Raw genomic sequence first — 26129 nt, forward strand, 5'->3', positions numbered from 1 at the left:
CTAACATCAATTTTTATCTTGTATGGCACAACTGTTTCTTATACCATGCATGTGGATCATGATATTAAAACTAAAAATGTTGGATTGTAGCAGCAAAATGCTGGCCATGTGTAAGCCAGCAGGAGTTTTGCAATTTACGTTATTAGTGCCAGAATTTCATCCTAAGTTGTTATATATTAGATGAATTTTTAATGTTTAACTTTTGGTTGTCATCCATAGTATACTTATTAGTCAGCAGAATGCAAAAGAGATGTTTTGCAAAAAAAAAAGCAGATTTAGATGTTCATGGACTTGTACTGCTGGAGTCAGATTGAAAACTTTGTCTCCAAGGAAAGTCTGCTGGAAGGTTTTAAAATTACATTAAATGTCTAAAGTACTCCAGTCAAATAACAAGTTAGTTAATATTGTTGAGGGAAAGCAAAACACTGGAAAGGAAAGGAGACTTAACAATTGCATTTTATAATTTTTTTTACTCTTCCAAATTATTATAATTTTACTTTCCCTTCTTTGGGATTAGATTTTACTTACGTCAACTGTCAGTCAGATGGAAAAGTTCACCAAAATCAGTGGAACTTTTAGGAGTGAACTCTCACTAGTTTGTATAAAGGTGTTTGCCTCTGCTTTTTACTGAAATTTTTCTTACGATTATTGGTCAAATACCATTTTATTCAGCACAAAACATTTAGAATATTATTATGAATCATCTTGCTTTATTTATAATGCATTCTAAGATTGTTACTTGCATGAGTAATAACTCTGAGAATAGCCAGTATAATTTTCATCTCACACCTGTGCAAGATGCTGCATTTTGTGCTGTACTTGAGGGTTAAGCTGTGAGCAAACACACTGCCAAAATTTCTCCTTTGGAAATCAGGCAGCTAAAGCACCTTATGGAGGCCTTTGTCCCGTGGGTTTCAAAACTGAAATATGCCTTGAGCATTACGCCAAGTGGAGTTCCAGTTTTCTATGCCTTGGCTGCAGCAGGAGGGATCTTGTAGGGGGTGTTTTGGGGGACACAAATAATCTGACAGTACATGGGATGTTTGTGGAGCTCTCAGGATAAGCTGCAAAGATAACCATTGTTTATACCTGTTCTGGAGGAACAAGTGAAGACTGGTTGTTTGGGGTTTTTTTTAAAGACAAAATGTATTGTCTGTGTGGTAAATGTTCATTGCTTATATCAGTATGTTCTGATTTTTAGCTCAACATAAGTCAGTATTTGTTTTTCATAGCAGTCAATACCCACAATCCAAAGATTTTTTGGAAGTGGAACTACAGATGCTTATGTATGCCTTCATGTTGGAATGATGGTACTTTTGTGTGTATGTGCCTAAAGTCATAATTGCATGTGCTTGTGTCCTATAGCTGTTGCAAAAGTAGGTATTGTATATTCCATCAACTGATGATGCTTGCTTTAGTTCTTTGAATAATGGCTGTTTGAAGTAATCAGTATTAACAGGATTTTAGAAGTGTTTTAGGACTTGTTTAAGGTATGACTTTTATTTTTATTTTTTTAGGTGGCCTGGCTTTAGCTCAAGTCCTGTTTTTTTATGTGAAATACCTGGTTCTGTATGGTGTTCCTGCCCTCCTCCTTCAAATGGATGGACTCAAACCTCCAGCTCTGCCTTGCTGCGTGAGCCTGATGCACAGTTTCACTAAAATGTGGAGGTTAGTCAGTTTTGCTTTTCAGACAGTTTATTACTGATACCTGGCAGTCAGTATAGAAGAACATGCATGTGTGTGTGTTCATGGTCACATATGTGTTTGCTTTCATGTCCTTGTGCTTTTTCTCTCACTCCCATGATTCATCTTCAGCACTTTCTAAATGAACTTGAATCTGATGGTTACTTTTGTCACACTGCAGAAGGTAAGGGCAAGCATCCCTTTCAGCATTTTCATCCTCTCAATTATTAGAATTAGACTCAGCCTACTTAGCTTTACTAACATAGCAATTATTTTTTCCAGATATCTATTAAATGGTTCATTTTTCAGTCTTGGTCTAAACCCCCCATTTCAGCTAGATATTCTTCCAGAGAAGGAAAATAAATGCTTGATTAGTCACCTTATTAGGAAAGCTGTAGTTATAACACTTTAATATGTAGAGTCATGCAGTAAAGAAAGTTTTCAACACATTAAAAATACTATGAAAAATGGTAGTTGTTTATAATGTAGGATGAATTTCTGGATCCCTTTTGCTTTTAAAGAATTTAAGCACAATATTTCCCAAAAAAGTATCAGTTTTGAATCTTACGGTTGCTTTAAATCAGTGTTTACTGAAGTATTTTCCTTGAAAGCTGTCTCCCAGGTGGATTCTGCTTGCTGTTTAGCCTGTGAGTAACAGTGGATCCACTTGACTTCTCCCCTCCCTTGTTGTCCTCTGCACTATCTCTAGTTCCTTCAGTCTGTGGGATGCTGTGCCCCAGACTTCTAGAAACATTACCTAAAATGATTTAGACTTGTCAGCTTTTTAGTGCAGAGACTTCTCTTGTGTTGTGTTAGTGCAGAGCCTAGCACAATGGTGCTTACCCTGTTTGGTCTCTGACTGCTTTGTGGTACGAATAAAGCTTTTTCATTTTAGTCATAAAGACAGCAGGCCTGCTATTAGAACTTTATTGGATGAGATTTTAATTTTGTTTTCGGCTTGAAGTTAGTTGTAACAAGAAGGCTTTATAATTGATAATAGTTGGCAACTGTAGATATGTAGTATTCAAAGAAATGCAGTAGAAATAGAGTGCAGAAAGTAGATGAACTATTAAAAACTATTTGAGCTATTAGCAAATGCCTTGTTTAAATTTTCTTTCAGAGTTTGAACTGAACTTATGACCTGCAGAGTTAATATTGAAATCTGTGGTTTTTTTTCCCGGCCCTCTCCCGAGGGCAGCATCTCTTGGCTTGCTGGCCCTTGCAAGCAGAGTTGCAAACAGCCGCATTTTTCCTCCTTTCCCAGTTATTTATTCCAGGGAATCTGTGTATTGCTCTGGAGGTGCCAAATGAAACTGAACTTCAGAACAAATACTAATGACACTGCTGTGTCAAGTAGTTGTAACAGACCATGAAAAGGTACTCTGCGCCTGCAAAATGTGTGGTGTATCACAGTAGAAACTTTGAGTATTCTTTTAAAAATATCCATAACACTTCTCTCATAAGAAAGTTGAAACTAGTATCTAAGCAGAAAGCTTAATTACTTTTTACAGAAGGAAAAAAGTCAACTGCTGATAGATACCATTTGCCCATGCATTTCATTCATATATGTATCAAACACTCACTGCCAGAAATAATAAAATTATCTCATAGATTAGATTTGTTTGCTTTGAAGGCTGAAAAAAATCAGTTCATGTACAGCTGACTTGATTTCTTGCTCTCAAAGCCATGTGGATAGTAGAATTTCCTATGGCTGCTAGTGAATTATGGGTCATTCTCAATTATCTAAGAAATCTCACGTAGCTTGCCCTCTGAATCCCTGGATTATGATGCCCTTACGCCTTTACAGTTAAACTCTTCAATCACTACTACCCAGAGGCTTTGCAGTTGTCTTATGTGTTTTGGAATGTTATATAGGAATGTCAGTGTTATAAGTGGGAATAGCATTTGTTTCAAAACTGTATGACTGTCTGAACAGGACAGGAAGTGTAGTTTAGCATAAAGCTAGCAAAAAATGGTGAAAGTAAATAGCTTGAGTTGTGAAGCCTTATGAACAATGACACTGTGTTTCCTTAAAGTGCTAAATACTTTTTTTGTACTTTGTGAATATGTGGACTTTTAAGTGAATGTTCCTAACGACTTTATCAGAGTGGGTCAAATTTAAATGTTGTTAACACAGTGCCTAGTTTTAAGCTGGTAGAGTGAGGAGATCTGTACCAGAGTCTGTTTCCGTAAAATGGTAGCCTGGTAAAGCTTATTAAAGGCTCCTAGGGCCGGGTTGGGAGATGGAGTGGGGTGGAACGAGCCAGATGACATGGAGTGCACCACTGTTGCCTGCTGGCTGGCATGGGGGAGGCTGCTTGGAAAAAAGTGCTTGTGTATGCTTGGCTTGCTCTTACCCTTCTTGCTGGTGTCTGCTTTAGGGTACTCAGAAACAGGGTATTATGCTAGCTAGGCTTTCAGAAGACCCAGTATTGCTGCTATTATGTCTGAAACCTATTAGCAGTGCAGATTTTGAAGGAGAGAAGGTAGCCTGAAGAGAAAGACAACATAAATGTCACAATGTAAGGAATGCAGATGTGCTACTAAGGAGTCTTCCTGCCAACACCTTGTGTCCTTTGAGCATAATAACAAAGTCTTTGATCTGATACATCCAGACCTGTGTCATTTACAAGCAGTACGTGCTGAACATAATTTCACTATGTGATACAGCAGGTGGAAGAGCTTTCAATCAGGAAGGTAAGAAAGATACCATAGTGTGTCTAAAATTTCTCTAGAACTGAAAAGCAAAGCAGGTATTAGTAAAACAAATCAGGTACTCTGCCTCCCTATTTATGGTACTAAACAATAAACCGAATTGTGTCCATTCAAACTTAACTCCTTTTTAATTAAAGCCTTTTATTTTTATCAACTTCATAGTAGATTCTGCCTAATTTGCATTTTATTTAATCAAGACAATCTCTTGAGTCAAAAAATTAGCAGTTTTGTTTACTGTCTCAAGACAAATACAGGTGCTGAATGTATTACTGTGGTTTCATTTTACCAGGATATCATTATCTTGCTAAATATGCAGCTGCATAGCTAATAAATGCATGATAAATTTATTACTATTCAAAAGCTTGATTATAGCTGTGAAAAGGAGTTTCTGAGCTCCTGATTTCCAGATAGGGCAGCAGTTCAGTGACACACCGACTTAGAGTTTTTAATGTCTGCTTTACCTTAAGTAATGAGGAATTAAAACTTGGGGTTTTTTACCAAGGTTAAAAGCAAGGTAATGAACTGTGTGAGAGCAACCAGTGTTGTTGGAAACTTGTAAGTGCTTTTAAAGAATTGGTCAAGGCTGATGTCTGCTATACAGCTTTTCAGGCAGGGGGGCGAATTGTGTAGTGCAACTGGAAAAAGTTGTCCTACTGCTGAAACTTGCAAACTAGTTCATGGAAGAATATCCTAGTGGAGGAGTAAGGGTGTAGAAACTACAGAAACAATAGATAGCATGTAACTAAATCCTGTATCATTTTGATATATCAGTAAATGACTTTGGCAATGTATTCTACAAAAATGTGTCAGTTCGTAAATTAGGACAACATTTAGCACAGATGCTGTTCATGGAAAAAAAATTATGCTTCCATTTTTATGTTTCCATACTATGTTACTGATGGTGGCGAGTGCTCTTCTGCAAAGATATTAGACGCATTGATCAGATGTGTTTTGACATGCTGTGGGAACAGCATGGCATAAGAAACCAGTTATCTTTGGTCATAGACTCATATGAAATGTGTAGAAACACAACTCCTCTGCCTTTCCACCTTAAAATTTGCACATTCCCAAGTATCTTATCCCAAAATAATTTGGAGACCACTGTGTTGGGGACAAATCATGCTAAAACTTTGTGTGTTTAATATAGGTTAGCCTCAGCAAGGGTAGAGGTTCTTCAGGAATGCAGTAAGAAGTAGTATTTGAAAGGTAGATTTCACAGGAAACAGAATTTAATCCAGAATAAAGAAAATGGAGTTGAAGAAATGCTGCCAGATAAAAATAAAATAATGCAATGATGGAGAAAGATCTGGCCATTTTTAACTACCATGCTGTAAGTTCTAGGTTCCATCTTGTATTTAACACCCTGATTCTTGACCAGACAGGAGTCCGATATAAGGCAACTCCCCCATTTTCTTGCATGCTAATAGGTGAACTAGGAGGGCTGTATTTTGCATGTACGTACACACTTTTATATGAACATGTGTTAAGTTTATCCCACAGATGTTTTGGTGACATCCAAAAATGGTGTCTGGTTATGATTTGAAAGAAATTGTCTGAAGTTTGGTCTGGTTTACCTGCTTCCTTATTGCAAAAGCATTGCTTGCCTTATATGAGAAAAGTGTGGTCTATGTGCAAGGTCTTGGTGAATTGCTCCAAATTATGGATTAGAATTTTGCTGTCTGCTAATCACATTCTTGGCTATAACCATGCCATAGCAAATGGATCTACAAATGAAAATATAGTCTTGTCTGCATCTTTCTTCCTCATCCTGATACTGGGAAAAGACAAGTCTGATACTGATGTTATGTGTGAGTGCGAGCACAAGAGATCACTGTGACCACATGCAGTAATTTTGGAATGATGAATAGCAAGCAAAAACTTACCATCTCTTATTTCTGGCTTAAACACTTGATCATATTTACATCTAATTGCCTATTCTTAGTTTGTGATGAGGACTGGAATAGATTTTTTTTTTTAAACAAGGAAAATGGATTTTCTGACCTGTAGGGGGAAAAAATGTAATTATTTAAGTACATTTTCACCTGTGCTTCTTACAGTCTCAGCCCAGTTTATCATGTACTTCCCTTCTTTGGGCTTCTGATTTTTTTGTATTGGAATAAATAATTTTGGGAATTAACTTATTAAATATATCAAGATGAGTAAGCTGCTGAAAGGATTTATGTTATAAGATCATTAAGGACATTCAAATAATATCAGAAATAGTGTTTCTGTCAATGCTTGATTTGGGAAGCTTGCCTCCTTAAATTCCCAAATAGCCAGTGTCTGGCACAAGTTAACACAAACATAATTGTCCAGCTGTAACTGTGCTACAGCCATGGGTAGTCAGGATTATATCCCTGCCTTAGGCAGGGATGCCTGTGAGCTCAGAAGAAGCTGCCTTTACAAGTTTAGGGGCTTGTACTCTAAAACTCCTGTGGAAGGATCTTGCTTTCTGTTTTGAGTATTGTAGTGCTCTTTTGCTGTGGTGTTTCTGGATAAGTTGACAGATGGTCTGAAATTTGAGATAGCAGATTTTTTCCCTAAATTTCTCCTTTCTATGAGTTCAGTTCTCTGATTATATGCTAGTAATAACAGCAAATTGTTGTTGTGCAGCCTGTCATTTGGAGGTAGTTACAGGGGAAAAAGGAAGGATGCTAAATGATGGGTCGTAAACTCCTTCCTATGGCAGGTAACCTCAGGAGTTGGTTAAGTTACAAATCCTTGAAAAATTTGCATGAGAGAAGGAGAGGCAGGCAGTGAAAAAGAACTCCACATCTCCATGGCAGTGTGAAGAAGGGATTTGGGGTGAATCACCCAGAACCTGGTAGAAATTTGAATGGCACATCCAGATCTGTGGCTCCAACCTGCTGCCCATCTTGCTGTGAAAGGGCTTGCAGCGGCAGCCACAGCTGCTTCCCAAAGCTGCAGGAGGACCTTCAGTGGGGTTCTGTGCCTGGGGAGAGGATGCTGTCTGGGGATCAGAGCAGGGATGCTGGGCCAAGCCTACTTGTGCTATGAACAGAGAATCTCATTTTAAGTGATAAAATGGCCTAGCAGTCAACTTCAAGAGGATCACGTATTTTGAGGTGATTTTGTTTTGTATCTATAGTTCTAGACAGCTGTGTTTTTGAAAGCTCTCTACTCCATGCCTCTGATGGGACTTACCCAGCAGCTGGAACTGAGACACAAGAAAAGGAAGGACAGGCTTATGCATATTTCCCTTTCCTCTGGAGGCTAGGAGTGTCACTTCTGGTATTTTTCCAGCCTTTGACATTTTCAAAGTAGTAGTTGTCTGGGGTGTTTTAGTGTATCAGGTAAAACAAAAATGTCTTTTAATGATCTGGCTTCTCACTGTTTTTTTAATCTTAAAAAATGTTAATGCTGCAGCATTTCTATTTAAAAATCAAAAGGCACCTTTTCCCCACCCTATATTTTTAGAGATGATCTCTTAAATATGAAAAAAGATTATTTAAAAGGATAGTTGTATTAAATAGAATTACACCCACAGTGTCAAAATGGCCTAGTGCTCACCAGTAAGGGGAAATTGTATTGAAATCTTAAGAATAGAAGAAATCAATATTGCCAAAGTGTGCAGAAGTCCAAATATCAATGCCCTTGAGCCATGTTAAGCCTTCTTTTGCAAACTTTAACACCCTGAAGTCATAAGATCTGGTTTGTGTGTCCTGTCTGGACAAGTACACTGAATCAGATCCCAAATCAGTAGTAAAAATAACATGCATAAGAACAGGTTTTTTTTCATGGAAAGCTTGTGTTTGCATCTTTGTAGATGATGTGCTTCAAAAAGCTTAAAAGAATATTAGTTTTCATTCTTGAGAAGCTTTTTACATGTTTTTTGAAGATGCTGGGTGAGAGTCTCAGAAAGGAAAGGGCTATCTTTCCTTCTGTTGGTACACATAAGGACTAGGGTTGAATGTAAGGCAGGTCTTGCTGTATGTCCTTGCCACCTGTGGTACTTCTAAACAGTATGCTCCTGTGTGAAATACACAGCTACTGTGCAGAGTAACAGCTGGAGTCAGGGTGGTCTTTCGAAGAGGAGAGGAGAGTCCTCCTTGGAAAGGCTATGGAGTTATACGTAACGTTTAAATGTCACACCTGCTTGCCAGTATCAGAATACTTAAGCTGCTTGCCCAAAAGTCGGGCATTAAATTACAGAATTAGTGCACATTTTTTAGTAGTGGAATAACTTGTTTCTAAGTTGAAAAATAACACTTTCTGATTTACTTGTATTTTTCATTAACTGTTGTGATGCTTAAAGCCGAGCATTGATCTGTGACATATTATTTTTAGCTAACATGTCACCTGAATATATGAAAGGTGCTTTAGTTCTGGACTGGTTAGTCATTCTCTCGCTAATAGAGACAAAAGATTTAACTGCTTTTGAAGTCAGCCAAATTAGTGCATGCTGCAGTTCTTATCTACTGTACAGCTCAATTTGCTGGTTATATTAAAACTTTAAAAGGCTCCTTAAATATCTTTAGTAGAGGAAAAAATCTATTATTTTTCTCTTTGGAGTGTAAAAAGAGGCAATAATGAAGCACCCTAATCCTTCTTGGGTCTAAATTGCATAATTACTGGAAATTTACTTCTGTAGTGACTGCTTTGTTACTGTAATTTGAAATTGCTGGGCTTTCTTAACAAACAAGCTAAGCCCACCTACTGCTGATCACCCGTGAAGCCCGTTTTTCAGAGCATTTGACGTGAGCTCTGCATAATACGAACTACTACTGCTGCTCACATTTGGCAAACAGCACTCTGCCTGCTCACAACCACTGTAGAAAATGAGTAATAGCTATTAATAAACTTCATTGTTCTGTCTGCAGTAAGGATAGGGATCTTGTAGTAATTGGATGATCACGCTGCATTGCAAGAGTCTTGCTTGAGGAAAACTGAAGGAGAACTTACCCTATGGGAGTTTGCCACTAATGGGCACTAGGTTTCATCCACTCTCCATGAGCTACCACAGGCTTTTGAAGAATCAGGGAAGGTATAAAATTAAAGTAATATTTCTTCTGAAGGGTTCTAGGAGAGATTAACAGAATACAAATGAGATTTGCTCTTTTTAAGAAAGTGTCTGCTGAACTGTATCACTGAGATCCAATGTGATGGATATATGAGAAACAGAACTAATTTCTTGTCCTAAGGCCTCCTAAGTAGGCAGACCTGTGTGTAATCTTACATTAACACTGGCAATGGCTGATGCCTGCTTAAAGTTCTGCTTGTCTCTGGCCAGGAGATTGCGGGGGTGGGGGGAAGTTGCTGCCCAGAATCATTAAAACTTTCCTCAGGCTTTCTGATATAATACAAGTTGTGTGTTTAAACTGAAATGAAAAAACAAAATATATTAGATCATGGATCCAATTTATAGGCTGGAGGCAACTAGCAGTTTGTGAAGTCTTTTTATGTGGTCCACAGGAACTTCCTCCTTGCAGCTGTCTTATTGGAGATTATTTTTGCTATGCAGGTCTCCAGCCTGAGCTCCCAGCTAATAACTGAAACTCCACAGATGAAGCTTTGGGACTTATTGATATTATTCTACTTGGAGGTGAAGGTGTCTTTAACAAAATGTATACCAAAGTTGGACTGTAGCCTGCATTATACAGGCTGTCCAAAGTCAGTCCAGGTATTTCTCCTTCTGTTGAAATCAGTGAGGGTTTTGCTGCTGATTTTGACTGGGTCAGGATTTCATTGTGGATTTCTACCATTTTCATAGGTATGGGAAGTGGTAGCTTCTCCCTGCGATGCTATGCGGGAAATACTTTGCAAGTAGAATGTTTAGGGTTTGCTCTGTTCAACCTTAAAGTAATCACATGTTTACAAAGTACTCTTTTTGTGAAGTAAGGGGAATGTTTATACATTGGCTGTATTGGTGCTGAAGAGCTCTGCAGCACTGAGCAGGCACTCTGGATGGAGGCATCTGGCACAGGCTGAATGCAGTGGCAGCTTTGGTTATTCTAATAATGGAGGAAACCAAAAGGCAACTTGGTACTATTGAATCATTCCAGGAAGAAACAGAACAGAAATTCAAGTGTTTTATCTAGTATGAAGTGTTAAAATTCCAGTATGTCCTTAAGCAAGTGTCAGACAATATGATAAAGATATCTTCATGTATATACAAGTCCTGCTTATTATTACTGTAACAAGAAATTGCTTGTCAAAGACATGATATAAAAGCAATGACATGATATAAAAGCATTTGACAGTCTTCATATTTTTTCTTTCAAATAACATAGATTTTTCTTTTTACTCTTAGTTGCATTTTTACATTCAGATGAAAGAAAGCTGCTGCTGCTAGTTTGCTGCATTGCAGATGGTTAAAACTTAAAATCAAAGCTTGCGAACAAAAGACAGTCCATTGAAGCTTGAGAGCTAGGCTCAAGCAGGTTCTTAAGATCTTGATGTTTAAAAGAACACTTAAACAGGAATTTTCTCACTGGGTTGGGCCAGGGTTTGCTTTGTTGTATGTTGCATGCTAAGAATGGAGATGTTTTGGTTTTGCATAGGAAAAGATAGGATTTGTTATTGTTGCTCTTGAGGAATGCCAAAACTGTTCCATATATGTATTTGTTCCTATTTCCAATACTGTATCAGTGGGCAGACTGTAAATCTGTATGTAGGTGGAATTCACCAAGTGTCTTGCACTAATTGAAAGGCTGAAGTGAAAAATAAGAGCTCCAAGAACATACTCGTGTGTGGCAAGAGTCCCCAGAAAATGTTGCAATGTGACTTTCAAGGCTCAGTGTCCAAAAGTATATTCCATAGTTTAGGTAACAGATAAATCCAAATGGGTGGTTGTATTGGATTGGATCTCATTTTTCATCATGCGTATTCCCATCTTCATTTTAAACTAACAACACTAAACAGTCTGGGCTTTTTAGATGAATAATTTCAGTTTGCTTGCTATATTTCTAATGTAAAATCTCTTCTGTGACAGTTTAATCGTTGTGTTTCTATTTTAAGTTGTGTATCTGCTTTCTAAATGGTGTGTCCTAGCATGGTGGCAGTTATTTAGGAAGAAGTGTGCTGATTGTCACTGAAGAGACAAGCTTTGCTATGAAGGTGTAGGTTTCAAGTAAACTTGCAGAAAACAATATATCTGAATCCATGCAAGCTATAGACAGACAAAAGTGTCTTTTTAAAAATACGGATGGCTTTCTCAGATCTTTATTTAATAATGAATATGATGATGAATCAATTGGTAGCAGTCACTACTTGAAAAATACTTATTCTACTTGGTAGGCATACCCCCTCTAGGGGATTTGCTTTAGCAAAGTTTTATAGTTCGAGACATTAAATAATAGCACTTACAAAACCTGCATATAGACTTTGCTATCTGCTTTCCCTGTAGTAATATTATTCTTCAGACAGGACTAAAACATGTTTCAGATATATGTTGCACATTTGTAATTATTTGTAACTTGGAAGCTTTCACCTTTGAGGGATTGCCAGCTGGGGAGGTTGGCACAGGCAGCACTGGAAGACAGATGAGCAGAAATAGGAGGATCCAGAAAAGCAGTTTAGAACTACTAAATGGTGGGGCATGTCAGGGGAATTCTCTCCTTTACGCAGTCTTTTGGGCATCTCTGCTGTAAGACATTGCTTGAGAAAGAGGGACAATGCAGCAACTTACGAGCATTGTGTCAGTGAAAGCAGCTGTCATTCAATGACCTCTCAGTCTCCAGTGCAAAATGTTCTGGTGTGGGAGAGACTCTTGGTCAGCAGCTCACCCGCAAAATGAGAGATTTGCAAAGACTGCTAATGGAAGTGCTGGTCTTGCAAACACTGTTCTATGGTTAAATAGGACGGGCTACTCTGAGGATATGTGAATGAGAATTCCTAGTGTCATGTTTAGCCACATTTGTAAAAGGAAGGGCCGAGAACTGTTGTTGAAACATTGTAGCAACTACAGTGCTTCTGTTAAGAGATGGTGAATGCCCACAGGTAGAGAGTACTGAGGCTATAATCTGCTTGTTGGATTTCATTGCCATAAATGGCAACTAGTCTAACTGATTTTAAGAGATTTAAATGCAATTATATTGTTTGCTCCAGAGATACGTGGGGTAGTGCTGCTGCTTGAACTCCTTTCCTGCTTATAGAAATTACACTATTCCTTTCTGTGTTCGAAGGTGTTCACGTTCCAGCAGCAACATGGCCATTTTTAAGGTGTCTGGGATATTTCTGTCTACAATGCAATACAACCTCTGGGCACACAGTATCACATTATCTGTCTCCATCTATGTTACTGGCTTTGAACTCTTTACAAATGGCAAACTATCTACCTAGATCTACTCCGCTGAAGGTAGGGCCCAAAGTTAGAATCATGGCACTGTCTGCTTTTCAGAGTGGTGCTGTACCATCTGCTTGCAGCGGGCATCTTTGCTGAAGTGCATGGTTAGCCAAATGCTTCCCAGATTATGCTACGCATTGCATGATTTGTTGTGCTTTGTTTCCAGGAATAGCGTGCAGCCCAGCAGTCCTGGGGAGGAACTGACAGAAAACAAAGCTGTGCTGGTTTCTCTTCAGCATGTGGCTTAAAAATATGGATGTACAAAATCAGGGTTTGGCAACTCAAATTATTGCAATTAGTTTCATAAAAAATGGTTCTAGTAATGAGCTTAACTTTAAATTGATTCATATGATCCTGACATGTGCTTGGCACTTCTCATTTTTTTTAATGCTGTAAATCATTGGGAATGAGGTCTCGCAATCAAACCTTGTTGTGAGGTGGGGGTCCTTTAGCCATCATACTGGAATTGTGAATTGTAGTCCCTAACACAGCTAATGAGTAGCAGTTTTCATCTAGGTAGGTGTGGGGTCAGGTCCTGAAATAACATAGGCTGGCATAACTTCATTGAATTTAAAAGTTGTATACTAAAGGCTCACACAACTTCTCTGTTGAGGAACCAGAGTTTAGACCTCAGTTAAAGGAAGGCACAGCTTTGTGGAAAGTGGGATCATAAACAATCCATTGGATAACATGCTTATAAAGAGTGACTAGGGTGGACATTTGGATGGTGATGCTCAGGAAACCAGAGTCTGTCACTGCACATCAATCTGTAGCTCTGCTGGGAGCCACCCTGTCTGCTGACCTGTGCTGAGCTCAGGGCATATGGCCAGGAAGGAGTGAACCAGCTCCTAGGAGAAGGTCCTGGCCAGTTTTTGATCCTGATTTATATCTGTATGTGCCAGCCTGCAACAGGCAGATACAGCTGAAGAACCATGCACCACAGCACTCTTAAGTGGCAAGTGGTGGGCACAGGATTTCAAAATGAGGTCCAACTATAAGGAAATTGGACAGATGGAAATCTCGGAGCAAGTCCAAAGTACCCATGACACAAGGGGGAAACAGATGACTGGCTTCTCTGATACCCTAAATGCAGCATGAACAGAAACTTGTCAGTTTTGCTCATTTGGCTTTCAGATATATGTATATATGCCTTTTTGCATCCTGGGGACAAAATGAAGGGTTTTGTCTTTTTCCCCTGGGAATAATCAGGTTTACAATTTCAGTGCATGTGCTGTTGCTACTGACTGTGGTTCATACTAGTATGTTTCTGCCTTTTCATATCTCTTCCATATAAGAGGACTTCCCCCCCCCCATCAGCTTTGTGCTGAATGCAAATTTGGAGGCAGCTTGTTGCATTATGCATTTAGCTTTCAAAGCGGAAACTGCATGTCTGAAATAATTTTGAAAATGTACCTTGAGGAGAGAGATGTATGCTTGCAGGCAGGTATTTCAAAGGTTATATTTTGGAGAAGGTCCTTGTTGGTTTAGTACGTGTATATTGTTGGTCACTGATTTCTAGTTGATGTACTAGGAAAAGATTAATTTGATTAGGAAGGAGTATATGTATAATCTTTTGTTGAAAAGTATCAGAAACTAGAACTTCCATGCTTAACAAAAGTGTTAGTTGTGTGCAGAACTATGATTCAAAACTACTCTTCAGAGGAACAGAATTAGAAATTTTTATAAAGAAAATAGCTATGAAATTGTCTGCAATGTGTAATATGATTATGAAATGGAGGTCAAATATATCTCCCCTCTATTGTTCCACTGACTAGTTAAGATTTTGCTGTGTTCAAAGACTACCGTTACTATTTTGATAAACTAGATTTTACCCATTATTTCTCAAAAAATTAAAAGACTATATTGCTACTGACATTTGAGCAGTATAGAGAATTTAACTGGCAAATCATTTTTTACTTGTATTGCTATGGATATCCTTTCCCTTTTTATTTTAAATTTTAATTAAAACCTTTATTTCAGAAAATTGTGCTCATCATACAATTTCAAAAAGTGTTTGTGAAACTTATGTAACTGAGGCACCCTAAATTACAAGGGCTACCAGATAAATCCTGTATTTTGCAGAGAAGCTCAGGATTGAACAAGCTGTATGAAGTTGATTATAAATTATGTTGTAATATCAACTAAATATGGGTGTACTTATAGGCAGTAGATAATCATGTCCATTTGCATATGGCAGTGTAATTCTGAGTTAATTGTGGGGGGCACCCTGTCATCCCTGATGGGTAGATTCCTGTGATGTTGAAGGGATCACTATGAAATTTTTAATACAAATGCAGTGTGATTGCTTGTTCTCTTTTTTCATTTAATGAAGTTGCTTATTCCACCCCCTAGTTGCAGTCTGAACACTGCTATACAAACGCTCTTTACCCCATTAACTTTTCCATCTGAGAATGGAGGGATTAATTACATCTACCAGATCTGTTTCCATTGCTACTTCACTGTATTTTCACTTCACTTGTAGACTTAAATGCAGTATGTATTTAAATATGAACAAGCAGAATGGTTGAAAGTGCCTGTGGTAGTGTTTTGTCAAAACCAGCCTCCCATAATCCTAGCTTTTTGGTATTTTTGCCTTGCACAATGCCTCTATTCATTATCCTAGGTGCTTAAAAGTGTAGGTACCCAATATCCATAGCCTTAAGTAATGCAACTATTTCTCCCAGTTACAGTTTGAAATTGTTTGGCCTTGCTGTTCTTGCTTTTGGAACTAATCAATGATACTGTCCTGAGGTGTCTTTAAAACCTAGGTGCATGCTCTGATGCTACTGTATATTCTCATAATTCTCTTGGTCATAGTGTAGTTACATCTTTCAATGACTGCTTACACTGTTGAGAATTCAGGAACTTGGGTAGCTAGTTGAAATGTATCAGTACAGCATCAAACTGAGGAACAATGGGGCCTGTCTGTCTATGCTGAGTTCTACCTAGTGAGGCTCAGATCTTTTTTCCTCCTTTTCATTTATTCTAGTAAATTGGTTCTATGATGTTAATTTTTAATACTTATTGAATATTTTTAAAATATTTTGATAGCTAAAGCCCCTATGAAATAAAGTTACAAATCTTGTTTTAATAGCAAGTGCATTATGTTTTGGAAAGAGTGAAAAATGAGAGAAAAGATGGCATGTAAGTCCACAGCAAACCCTCATTTTTCCTCCCTGTCTGAACCTACTCTGCCTCAGCTTTGTCCACCCCAACCTTCTTCAGCTCTGATCATCTCAAGTTAGCATGACTGTTCAGTTTCCATGCTCATTGTAGGCCAAGACCTTTGGCTTTTGGTTCAGTGTCAAAAGCGGTGATATTTTTATGCTCTGCATCCCTGTCCACAAGAAGCTTAGTTGTTGTGTCCCTTCAGAGATGATAGCATATTCAGTCGTTGCCATCAGAGAATAGCTAGGAGAACTTGAGAAGATGAGCTTGGCTGAAGATGTGCAAGATGGCTGTTTAGCATACAGCTGTTCCCTGGAACTGTACAAATTTCCTCTTCTCTCCATCCCAGCAGAAACATACTGAAGTGCTTGGTTCTAAGAAGAAAAGGTTTTCGGAGCTATAAATACAGACTGTGGGCAGCTCTGATACCGAAGGCTTGTCTGTACAACACAGAATATTTTAGTGAGGAGGGGGAGCCAAATTACAATATGTGTCCAGGCAGGAGGAATGCAGAAAGATAACTGGATACACTTCATGCAGTATAATTACACAGTAATATAACAGTAATGTAAAATGGGCAATGATTTTAAGAAACAAATGTGAAAATATAGGCTTAATGATGACCACGTGCATGTTCCTGGCAGAATATTTTTTTTCTGCTGCAAGGCAGCTTTTAAGCGAGAAATTTGCTTCCCTTCTCTCCACCCTGCTGAACCAGTGGACTTTCCCTCCCTGTTAACTCCTAGAATTTCTACAGCTCATTCATTATCTGTCTGCTGTTATCAGGATGCCACTAACTATCTGGTGACTTCTCTTGCTGTTTCAGGTAGAAGGCAGCACACTGCAAGCAATACGGTTAAAATAAAACCATATTGTACTCAAATGACCAATTAGGGTTTTTTTGGAACAGGATGCTCAAGAGCTTAGTATATGCTAAAATGTTTTCTGTGTACAGAATGTAAGCCCATTTCAGAGCAAGTCCAGCACTGGAAATAAAACATTTGTATTTTCCAGTTGTGCCGTTGTGCACACAGTTAATCTGGGATTATATTGATAGTCCCATAAAACTGGCACATACTTCAGATATTGGGTAAATGTCTCAAATCAGCAGATACCTTCCTGTAGTGTCAAGGATTTGCTAGTACATTGTTCATGAGCTTGATTCTCCTGAGCTGGCTGAGGGATGGAGGAAACAGAAAAGGGAAAGAAACACTGGCAGTAACTGCCAATGTATGTTGTTGGTGCTGGCATAGTTTTCAGGCATGGTTCTTGTAATTTAGTGTGATCTAACTTGTACTTACTGTCAGAAGTCCTCAAAGTTATTTTTCCTCACCAGATCTGAGTTGGAACACACTTGCAAGGCCCACTTCTCAGTATATTCTGTGTATCTGAAGGAGACACTAAAGGGGTTTTTTGATTATTCTGTATCATTGGGAGAATTCACAGCAATCCCTTGCTTTTTAGTGCAGTACAGAGCAGAAAAGGGGAAAGAAAGGATTCCACAGTAGTTTTGCATAGAGGACCTACCTGCATATGACAGGAAACATGCAGACTCACTGGTCATGAGGATGCTTAAATTATTTCCTGTAACAGATTATACACAATTTATGCTTTGTGGGTTATACTACTCTGAATGTTACTGCTTTATTGAAGAAATACTCAAACAAGGAATTTGTGAGCTTTTTAACATGTATCTAAATCTTTCCATATGATGATAATCTTAAATTTTGCATGTCACTACAGAAAGGAAATTTTATGTTACACTTTTGCTTCTGTTTTATCAATTCCAGTAACTTCATATTTATCTTTGGTATTATTGATTGTTTTGAAATACAGTGTTTGTGCAATACCCAACAGAGTAGTATCTTTTTAATAAAATGTGGTGAATTTTTTTCTTGCAGAAGTTTTGATGTTGGGCTACATCGCTTTCTGGTCAGGTAAGCTAATACTTATTTTGAATTGCAATTCCATATTAAAAAAATATTTCTGTTATAAGTAGAGATGGCCATGTGAATGCAGTGCTACTTGGTATTTTCTATGGGAAGATCCTCTTTTGTCTTCCATTTATATATTAGTTTGAGAAACTACTACTATAGTAGAGAATTCATTCTATCACTTATTTCATCCTACTAAAATAATGTAATTTCCATCTGTGAAGATCTTAACCTTGGAAGAATGAACCCAGTACGTGAGCCAGAGCATGCTGTTTGGGTCCTACCATAAGGATCAGGTGATGTTAGGCTTCCCTTGATTTGGCCTTACTACCAAACTCATTATTTTAGGCTACTTTGTCAGGTTTCCTGGATAAAGACTCTGTTAAGCCTTCACACTCATGAGTCCTTGTGGCCTTAATGCAGAGGTTTTCAGCACTGATTCACAGGCTCCCAGAAATCTAATAGGTTGATAGCTCCTGGTTGCTTCTTCACTCCTCTGGTCACTGACTTGAATCATGTATTTTCTAATGTTTTCAGAACCCTGCTAATTGCTCTTGACTCTAGCTAGTGAAAGAAGCATACAGCTCCAGACAATGATAAATGCCCAGAAGCATTTGTCTGCCTTAGGCTCAGCATCACTTGTAAGTGTTCTTTTCACTTTGTCCTCTGAAGTAGCTAAGATATACCCCTTTCAGATTCAGCTTCTCTAGATTATCAGTACTCTGGCTAAATTCAGGAAAAAAATGGTAACTTCCTGGTCCGGTGTATTATCAAACAATAATACAAAGGGTACATCTTAAAGGGAAGAATACTGGGTAGGATCATATTGAACACCATGCTTTTGTGGCTTAAACTAAATACAAAAAACATGAAAGAGATGAGATCGCACAAAGCCTATGTCACAGGGAAAATCAGGTTTGTTTTAAGGTTGCGTAGGCAAAGCCCCCATCCTGACATCTCAACCTTTGAGCAGTAGCCTTTGTAACATTAGGGTTATTGTACAAATTTCTCTGCATGTAACATGGACGCTTTTAACAGAGAGCTCTCTTCACTAAAGCTGTAGTGTCAATATTGCTGAAGATACATGTATTTCAGTGTGTAGATATAGTTTTTAGACTACTGAATGTATTTACATTCTGGTAGCAGTTCTACAAGATTAGTCACATCTATATTTTGACCAGCAGATTGATTTTTTTTTTATTTTAAAGAATTATATAAGAAATGGAAATCATCATATTAAGAAATAGTTTAAAAATATGCTACTGTTGTAAAGGGAATACAGTGCACAAGGTGGTCTCCTGGGAATGCAGACAACTACTTAACCAAGAATAGAATCATGGTAGGCATTGAGGTACTAAGTTTGAGCCCCTGGTAATGCTTCTGCCACAAAATATGCTTTCGCTTGCTTTGTACAAAGAATGTAATAAGATGATATTCTCTTATACTGCATTGGTTTACATCCTGTGGAGATGCAGTATTGGAGTTGTATGTTTGTGCAATCCCTGGACTGCAAATAGCCATGGAATTTGAATGAGTTGAATGTTGTCTTTGACTAATGTGTCACTTTTTCAAAGCCACCTGTGGGTTCTATGCAGTGTGGTGTTCTAACCTTAGACAGCTTTAATACTTCATTCTGTCTGTCACCTACCCCTCTTAAGAACTTGGGGAGCCATCAGATACTTTCTCTGTAACTGTACTGCTAAGGGGGAAATATTGTTCCCTTCTGTTGTAGCGGTATGAGTTTTGCTTGGGTTTCCTTAACTAAAAAAAACTTTTCCTTTGTTTAGTAGATGACTTTCGGACTAGAAAACAGAGGACTTGGTGTTACATCTCTGCTGTTGGTCTGCCATGTGACCTTTAGAAAGTTATTGCCTTTGTTTTTGCCTATTTAGACAGTCTCTGCTCCTGAGAACTTGCAGATCTCCTGTGTTCGTATAGTATCTGTCATAAGTGGTCGTGTTCACAGTTTGGGTTTTTATGTGTGAAATACAAACGGGGGGGGGAAGAAACCCAAACAAACCAGAGTTGCAGGAAGTGTTGAAAATCTATGAATTGAGATTTGAAATGTTCAAGAGATACTATATAGTTTTAAATATAAGGATGCCACCCCACAGTGGAACAGGGAACCCAGTATGACACTTTCAAATATAAAATGTGGGGCCAACAAAACTAAAACCAATCTCTGCTAAAAGGACAACATGTGCATAATTACTTATTAAAATGCTGATTGAAGGACTGTACATAGCCTGGCATACACAGTCAATGGCTTGCCCAAGTGAAGCATGGGACAAAGTAAGATAGAGAATTACAGCTACAGAGCTTCTGCTGTGTTCTTAGCAAAAAATAAATATAAAATTTCTGTCCATCCATCTAGCTGTGGCTTGAACTATGCTTCTGATATGGTTTTTAAGATAGCTTGAAAAGGTTTAAAAATCCCATCTCTTTAAATGTATTTGTTATTGAAAAGTGTATATTATACTGAAATGGCTAATTACATGCTGTTCACTGGCTTGGGCTGAACTGCATTGTTGGATTAGACTTCTAATCACTTTACTTGCATGCTAAAATATGGTGGCATCATCGAACTATTTGTGAAATTAAAGTGCAGTTGAGTACATCAGGGTCTGGGCCTTGAACGTTTGTTGGCTACACCATAGTGTTTGAAGCGGGGATCCTAGAAATTCATGGGGGAAAGATCAGTAATTTCATGACGAAAATGGATTTTGATACTATCCATTAAAAATGTACTACCATACTTGGAAGGTCATTTGCCCACTGTTTTCACACAATGATATAAAATAAAGTATTTGTTACTACTTTTAGGATCAGCAAAAGTATCAGTGTTACTTAAATCACACAAGTACTATACAAACATAGTAATATTTTTTCGTTGTGACTACAGGAGAAACAACCCTGTTTTCTCCTAAATCTAAGCATTGTCAGAATGGAGCAATGGGTGTATTTTCAGAGTTTAAAATGCATTAAAAAATAGCCTTTGGCAGGTAGCAGTTTAGAGGGGAAAGAGCAAGGGGGAGGCTGCCTGGTGCTGTTTGCTCACTGAAGCTATTTTATCCAGGCATTTCATCCGGTGCAGAGAACAGGGCACTGGATGAAATAAAATCGTGAACATATGAGAATATTTACTGTCTAATGCCAAACAGTGCTTCCTTTAGGGCAATACTGACAAGGGCAGTGGAGAAGATCATGCCTCCAGGAGCTGTCATTCCTTTTCAAAAATCTCCATGCTTTCAGTACTGCTGTGCCTTTGAAAAAGTGTGAATCATACTCATTTCAGTAGAGATCTGGCTTTGAAAAGAGCTGCACAACCACACACCCCCATGTCTCCCAAAGGTGTCCATCTGTTAGCAGTGCTCACAGCTCACCCCATGGTTTGCAATTACTTCAGCTTGTTTAGAGTTGCAGGTTATTTGGGTTTAGTTTATTACCTGGTGCAAAAGTTCTCTAAATACAAAACTTGAAAACCATCCCCTCTTCTAGTTTTCTCAGGTGAAGCAAGGCATAGTTTAGCTCTGGGATCAAAATTCAGCATGGGTTGCCACCTCTATTGATTTTTAGTTAGAAACAGGGCATGTCCATGTAAGGGCAGAATGGTCCCATGGCACAAGAGGGATTATGGTTCTAAATAAGGTACAGTCATGAAAGAAGATAAGGAAAAGTGCTTTCATCAGCTGGCTGAACTCCTGCTTCTGTTCTCTGTGGAATCCTGTAAGACCCCATGTATTTCCATGCCTACCCAAAAGAATAACAGAATAATAATGTTAATGAACTATCTGATAACTTGTTTGTTAAAATTTTTAAAAATAAGTTTTTTTCCTTGTTATTCTACTCTCTTCAGAAAGTTACCACTGAGATCAGTTCCTGTGAGGTCAAACTTTTTCTAAAGTGCAGATTCCCTGCTGGGGTGCCACATGGGATGCAGTATTTGGGAGCCAAATACCAGTGCTAATGCTATACAGTCTCTCTACTGCTGCTTTGAATGTGGCTGCCCATAAAACACTATTGGTGTTCTAATATACTGTAGCTGGGCTAGGAAGCACAGTATTAAAGAGATTCCACTTTTTTTGCAACAGGATTGATAGAAGTACTTGGATAACCACCTCTGCCTTTGAAATTGCTAGGTGTGAAGTCCCACAAGGATGCATCCTTTCTTCTCTGCTCTGTCAAGAAGTTTGGCTTTTGGTTCACTCTGTCCTGGTCACCTAGTCATCCTTACTGCATGCATGACAATCATAGAATCAGAATGCTTTGGGTTGGAAGGGACCTTTAAAAGGCCATCTAGTCCAACCTGCCCTGCAATGAGCAGGGACATCTTCCACTAGATCAGGTTGCTCAGAGCCCCATCCAGCCTGACCTTGAATGTTTCCAGGGATGGGGCATCTACCACCCCTCTGGGCAACCTGTTCCAGTGTTCCACCACCCTCATCGTAAAAGATTTCTTCCTTATATCTAGTCTAAATCTGCCCTCTTTTAGTTTAAAGCTATTACCCCTTGTCCTATCACAACAGGCCCTACTAAAAAGTCTGTCCCCATCTTTCTCAAGCCCCCTTTAAGTACTGAAAGGCTGCAGTCGGGTCTCCCTGGACCCTTCTCTTCTCCAGGCTGAATGACCCCAACTCACAACAATGTATGCCTAAACTGTCTTCTGGTGCAAACCAAATCATTTCCTCAAGAACAAAAATCTAAGTGTGGTTCTGGGGATCATTCATGCTGCAGACCCTTTCCGATAGGTGGTATGAATACAAGTACACCAACTTTGTCTTCCTGTGCCTTATGCAGTCCCCTAGTATTTCCCCAGTAGCTTTTACCCTCTGGACTTCCCTTCTCTTTTCAGGCTGTGTTTTTAGTCAGCGTGTAACCTTAGTCTTTTGCCATAAAAAGTGGCCACAGTGCTGCCCTCACCTTCCTTCAGATACCTTGAGAAAAATATGGCACCCTAAGGGGCAATTTCTGCATTGTGTGGATTTGGCCAATCAATTCCAAATGAGGTTAATCCTAAGCAGTTTTGCCAAATCTTTGTGCTGCTTTGCTTGGGAGTCCTGGATGACTGGTTGGAGCAGATGCATTTGACTTTTATAGGTAGCCTGTGTGTCTATGGGAGACCCCCTGAATAAGCAGTGCTCTCTTGTTAGTGTTATCTGTGGTATGCCTATGACAATTTTATGTCTTTATCTTATTTTTCTCACTTGGATCAGTGCTGGCACAAAGGTGCAGTATTGATTAAGCAGCAATGTATCTGGATGAAGGAAAACAATTTATATCTATCTGTAATCATCAAAGTAATGTACAGGGTAAAAGCTGCCAAAGATGCAAGTGATGCACTGCATCATTCGACATAAATCTACTGATATGCTTCCTGGGGAAGGATCCAGTGATGCTGGTACTTAGTTTGTCACATGCAGATGGGACCATGGTGTAGGATACATGCAGCTGCTGTACTTGCATTCTCTTTTGGGTCCTTTCTGGCTCCAATCCCTAGCCTTTAAACTAAGCAAGGACTAGCAGGGCACGAGGCTCTAGCAAGTATTCACCAGTCTTTGCTCCCTTGGATCACTGTGGTCTTCTGGAGCAGTGCAGATAAAGCTGGTGGAAGTAGCTGAAGCAGTGTTTTCAGTCAAGGGTGTCCAGCTGTGAAACAAGCTTCTAGAGCAGACTAATACAGAAACAGGCTGTTTCTAAGTGACATCACAAAAACATCTTTTTGGACAAAAAAGCCCCACTGTAACAATACCTCTGCAGCCAGAGAGCTAAGAAGAACAAAAGGTGATTCTTTCTATCTTTTGTACATCTCGTGATGTAGATGTGATGTGCTGGAGACAGCCCTTGTAGAGACTTACTTGAAATTTTATGATTGAGTTAGCACATTGAAAACCCAAGTATGTAGTCTGGTTGCTAATATGAGCAATTGTAGTAATCACTAGATGTGATTGAATGGCTTTGTATCTAATTTATAAGTAGTTCTAAGGTTAAAGTGTTTATTTTATTACTGTGAAGAGGTAGTGGTATTAGCTTAGGAATTATTTCTTGTTTAAATTTCCTTTCAATATGGGGCCTTAGGGTTTCTGCAAAAATCGTTTTAATGTTCTAAAATACAGAAGGGAACAGCAATCAATCTATCCATGGAGACCCCTACACGGAGGAGCTGAAAGATACAGCTCTTTTTATAAAATACTGCAGTTATGTCCAGCTGCATCGCAGACTCCCGTGAGCTCTGCTTTCAGACGTGCTGGAAATTTTGCCATGTTTCCTGGTGTTGGCAATTTTTGAAGGGGTCAGCACCGGTCTAATTGTGTTCCTATTGAAAGCAGTGATTACACTGAAGTGATTTAAAAAAAATCAAACTGGACAGTGCTTGGAAGCTTCTGAAATGTTCCCAACTACAAGGTCCAGCCCTACCACCGTTAAAGTCCATAGCTAAACTCCTGTGGGTTGCGGTGGGAGGCTCCATGAATGTTCTGCTGTGTGTGTGCTGGGCATAAGTCTGAACTGTACAAGTGACCGTGATATATAAAATCAGTTGGGGTGTCTTGCTTAGTGGGACAGTGTCCAAAAAACTCAAGTTTGTTTTAAAAAACAAACCTGAAAAACTTGATCAGACAGTAATGAAGAATGATGCTAAATTGCTTCAGAGCAACTGCAGTTCTCTCAAACACCTTCTCAGAATTAAACCTTCTTTTTTTAATAGAGGAAACAATCTGTTACATAATGAATTAGCATGGAGCATGTTGCAAAAATAAGGCTGGGTTTTGTATAAACAAAACGTGAATCTTTATGTAAATGTTATGTAAATGTGACATTTAACTTAAACTGTTGGAGTGGGGAAGGTCAGGATTAACAAGGTACAGATCTCATCATGTTTATGTGTTGCAACTGTGAATTAAAACAGTTTGTTATTTTTGTTGCAGGGTGTTTGAGTTACTATCTATGAGCAAGAAATACACTGTTTGTGGAACGTTGAGTATTTTGAGATTCAGTTCATGCTGCTTTTAAATAATTTTCCTGAGTAGTTTAATGGAGCTGGATCAAAGGTTATATTTCAGTATAATAGAAGAAAGTATGTGCCCAGCAGTCTTGAACTACCTGAGATTGTAAGGATTCTGAATGTATTCTTTGTGAAGTCCAGGTAATTATATCATGGGAACATTTTTGTCCCTGACTTTGACTATAAGGGCCAGAATTTGGCTGGAGCTTACATGTGATTTCAGTCTGAGGGACTTTGCGTCTTTCGTAACTGCAGCAACCTGTATTTCAGAGTCACAAAACTGAATATATAAGAGATGTTATTTATATTTTTTAAAAATACGATTTATGTAGTGCTTCCAGTTCTACCAAGCGCTTGTAATTAAAGCTAAACATACATATAAGGATTTTATATGACCTGGAGTTTAAATTTACAAATTTCTGCTTAACTTTTCTTTTTGATTAATTCTTTTGTCTTTCTCACTTTTAATGTTGTCTTTTTTTCTACTGTGTTGTGGTCCATATTTGTACTTTGGCCTGTTAAGAGACATGATTACAGCTTCCAAATAGGATGCGGTTGGTATAAAATTCAATCTCAAAGTTATTTCATGTTTTATGTTTTAGATGTGTTTCGGAATGCCACGTGCTATTTTTGCGTGATAGTATATTGGAATTGTTAAGATGTAGACCAGTGCTGGAAAAAGATGTGGGGAAAAAAGGGATGAAAAGAGCACTCTTTTCTACTCTCAGCTTCTGGTAAATTAGTTGTATGCAGCACAGCTGCTGTAAATTACATCTTAGCCAGTGTATGATTGAGACTAAACCTTTGTAATCTGAACCGCTGCTGCTCTGAGGTTACCTTTCATCCTCCCCCTGAAAAAGAAACGTGTTATGAACCTCCCGCGCTGTTTTCCCTGCCCCATGCGGGAGAACTAAAGCCTTAAATTACAACGGCTTTATTCCCGGCTGGCTGCTAATTCGGTACCAGAGAAAGCCCTGATAGCGGCGGCGTTTCCCAAAGGGCCCTCGCCTTTCCCGCTCCCGGCCGCCAGTTTCGGCCGGAGCCGCCCCAGGGCCCCGCCGCGGCGGGCGGGGGGGGCTCCGCCGGCGCGGCCCCTTCCTGCCGCCAGGGGGCGGCCTTGCCCCGGCGCTGCCCGCGGGGCTGCTGCCCGCCAGTCGCCCTGGGGCCATCGCCCTCTCGCCCCACCCGGCCGCTGTTCGCCCCGTCGGTCAGAAACCGGAGTCGCCCAGAGTCCGCTCTAGTGTATTCTACCGAAACGCAGGCACGAAGAGCTGCAGTTTCTTTCTGCGCTTGTGCTTCGCTTGTACCTAATGGAGCTTGGGAA

General features: G+C 39.0%; 1 protein-coding gene across 4 annotated transcripts in view; it reads left to right on the top strand.

Annotated features, from left to right (window-relative positions):
* HHAT (hedgehog acyltransferase) overlaps window positions 1-26129 on the top strand; it is a 163831-nt gene that overhangs the window by 20972 nt on the left and 116730 nt on the right. For 3 of the 4 annotated variants that reach the window (XM_072856859.1, XM_072856858.1, XM_072856857.1), the window contains 2 exons: window positions 1518-1668; window positions 17773-17808. In XM_072856859.1, the coding sequence (XP_072712960.1) occupies window positions 1518-1668; window positions 17773-17808 (187 nt within the window). The remainder of the gene's footprint in view (window positions 1-1517; window positions 1669-17772; window positions 17809-26129) is intronic. The other variant, XM_072856856.1, reaches the window with a different exon arrangement.

This window comes from Ciconia boyciana, chromosome 3 (assembly GCF_034638445.1).
Source record: "Ciconia boyciana chromosome 3, ASM3463844v1, whole genome shotgun sequence".
NCBI classification, from domain to species: Eukaryota; Metazoa; Chordata; class Aves; order Ciconiiformes; family Ciconiidae; genus Ciconia; species Ciconia boyciana.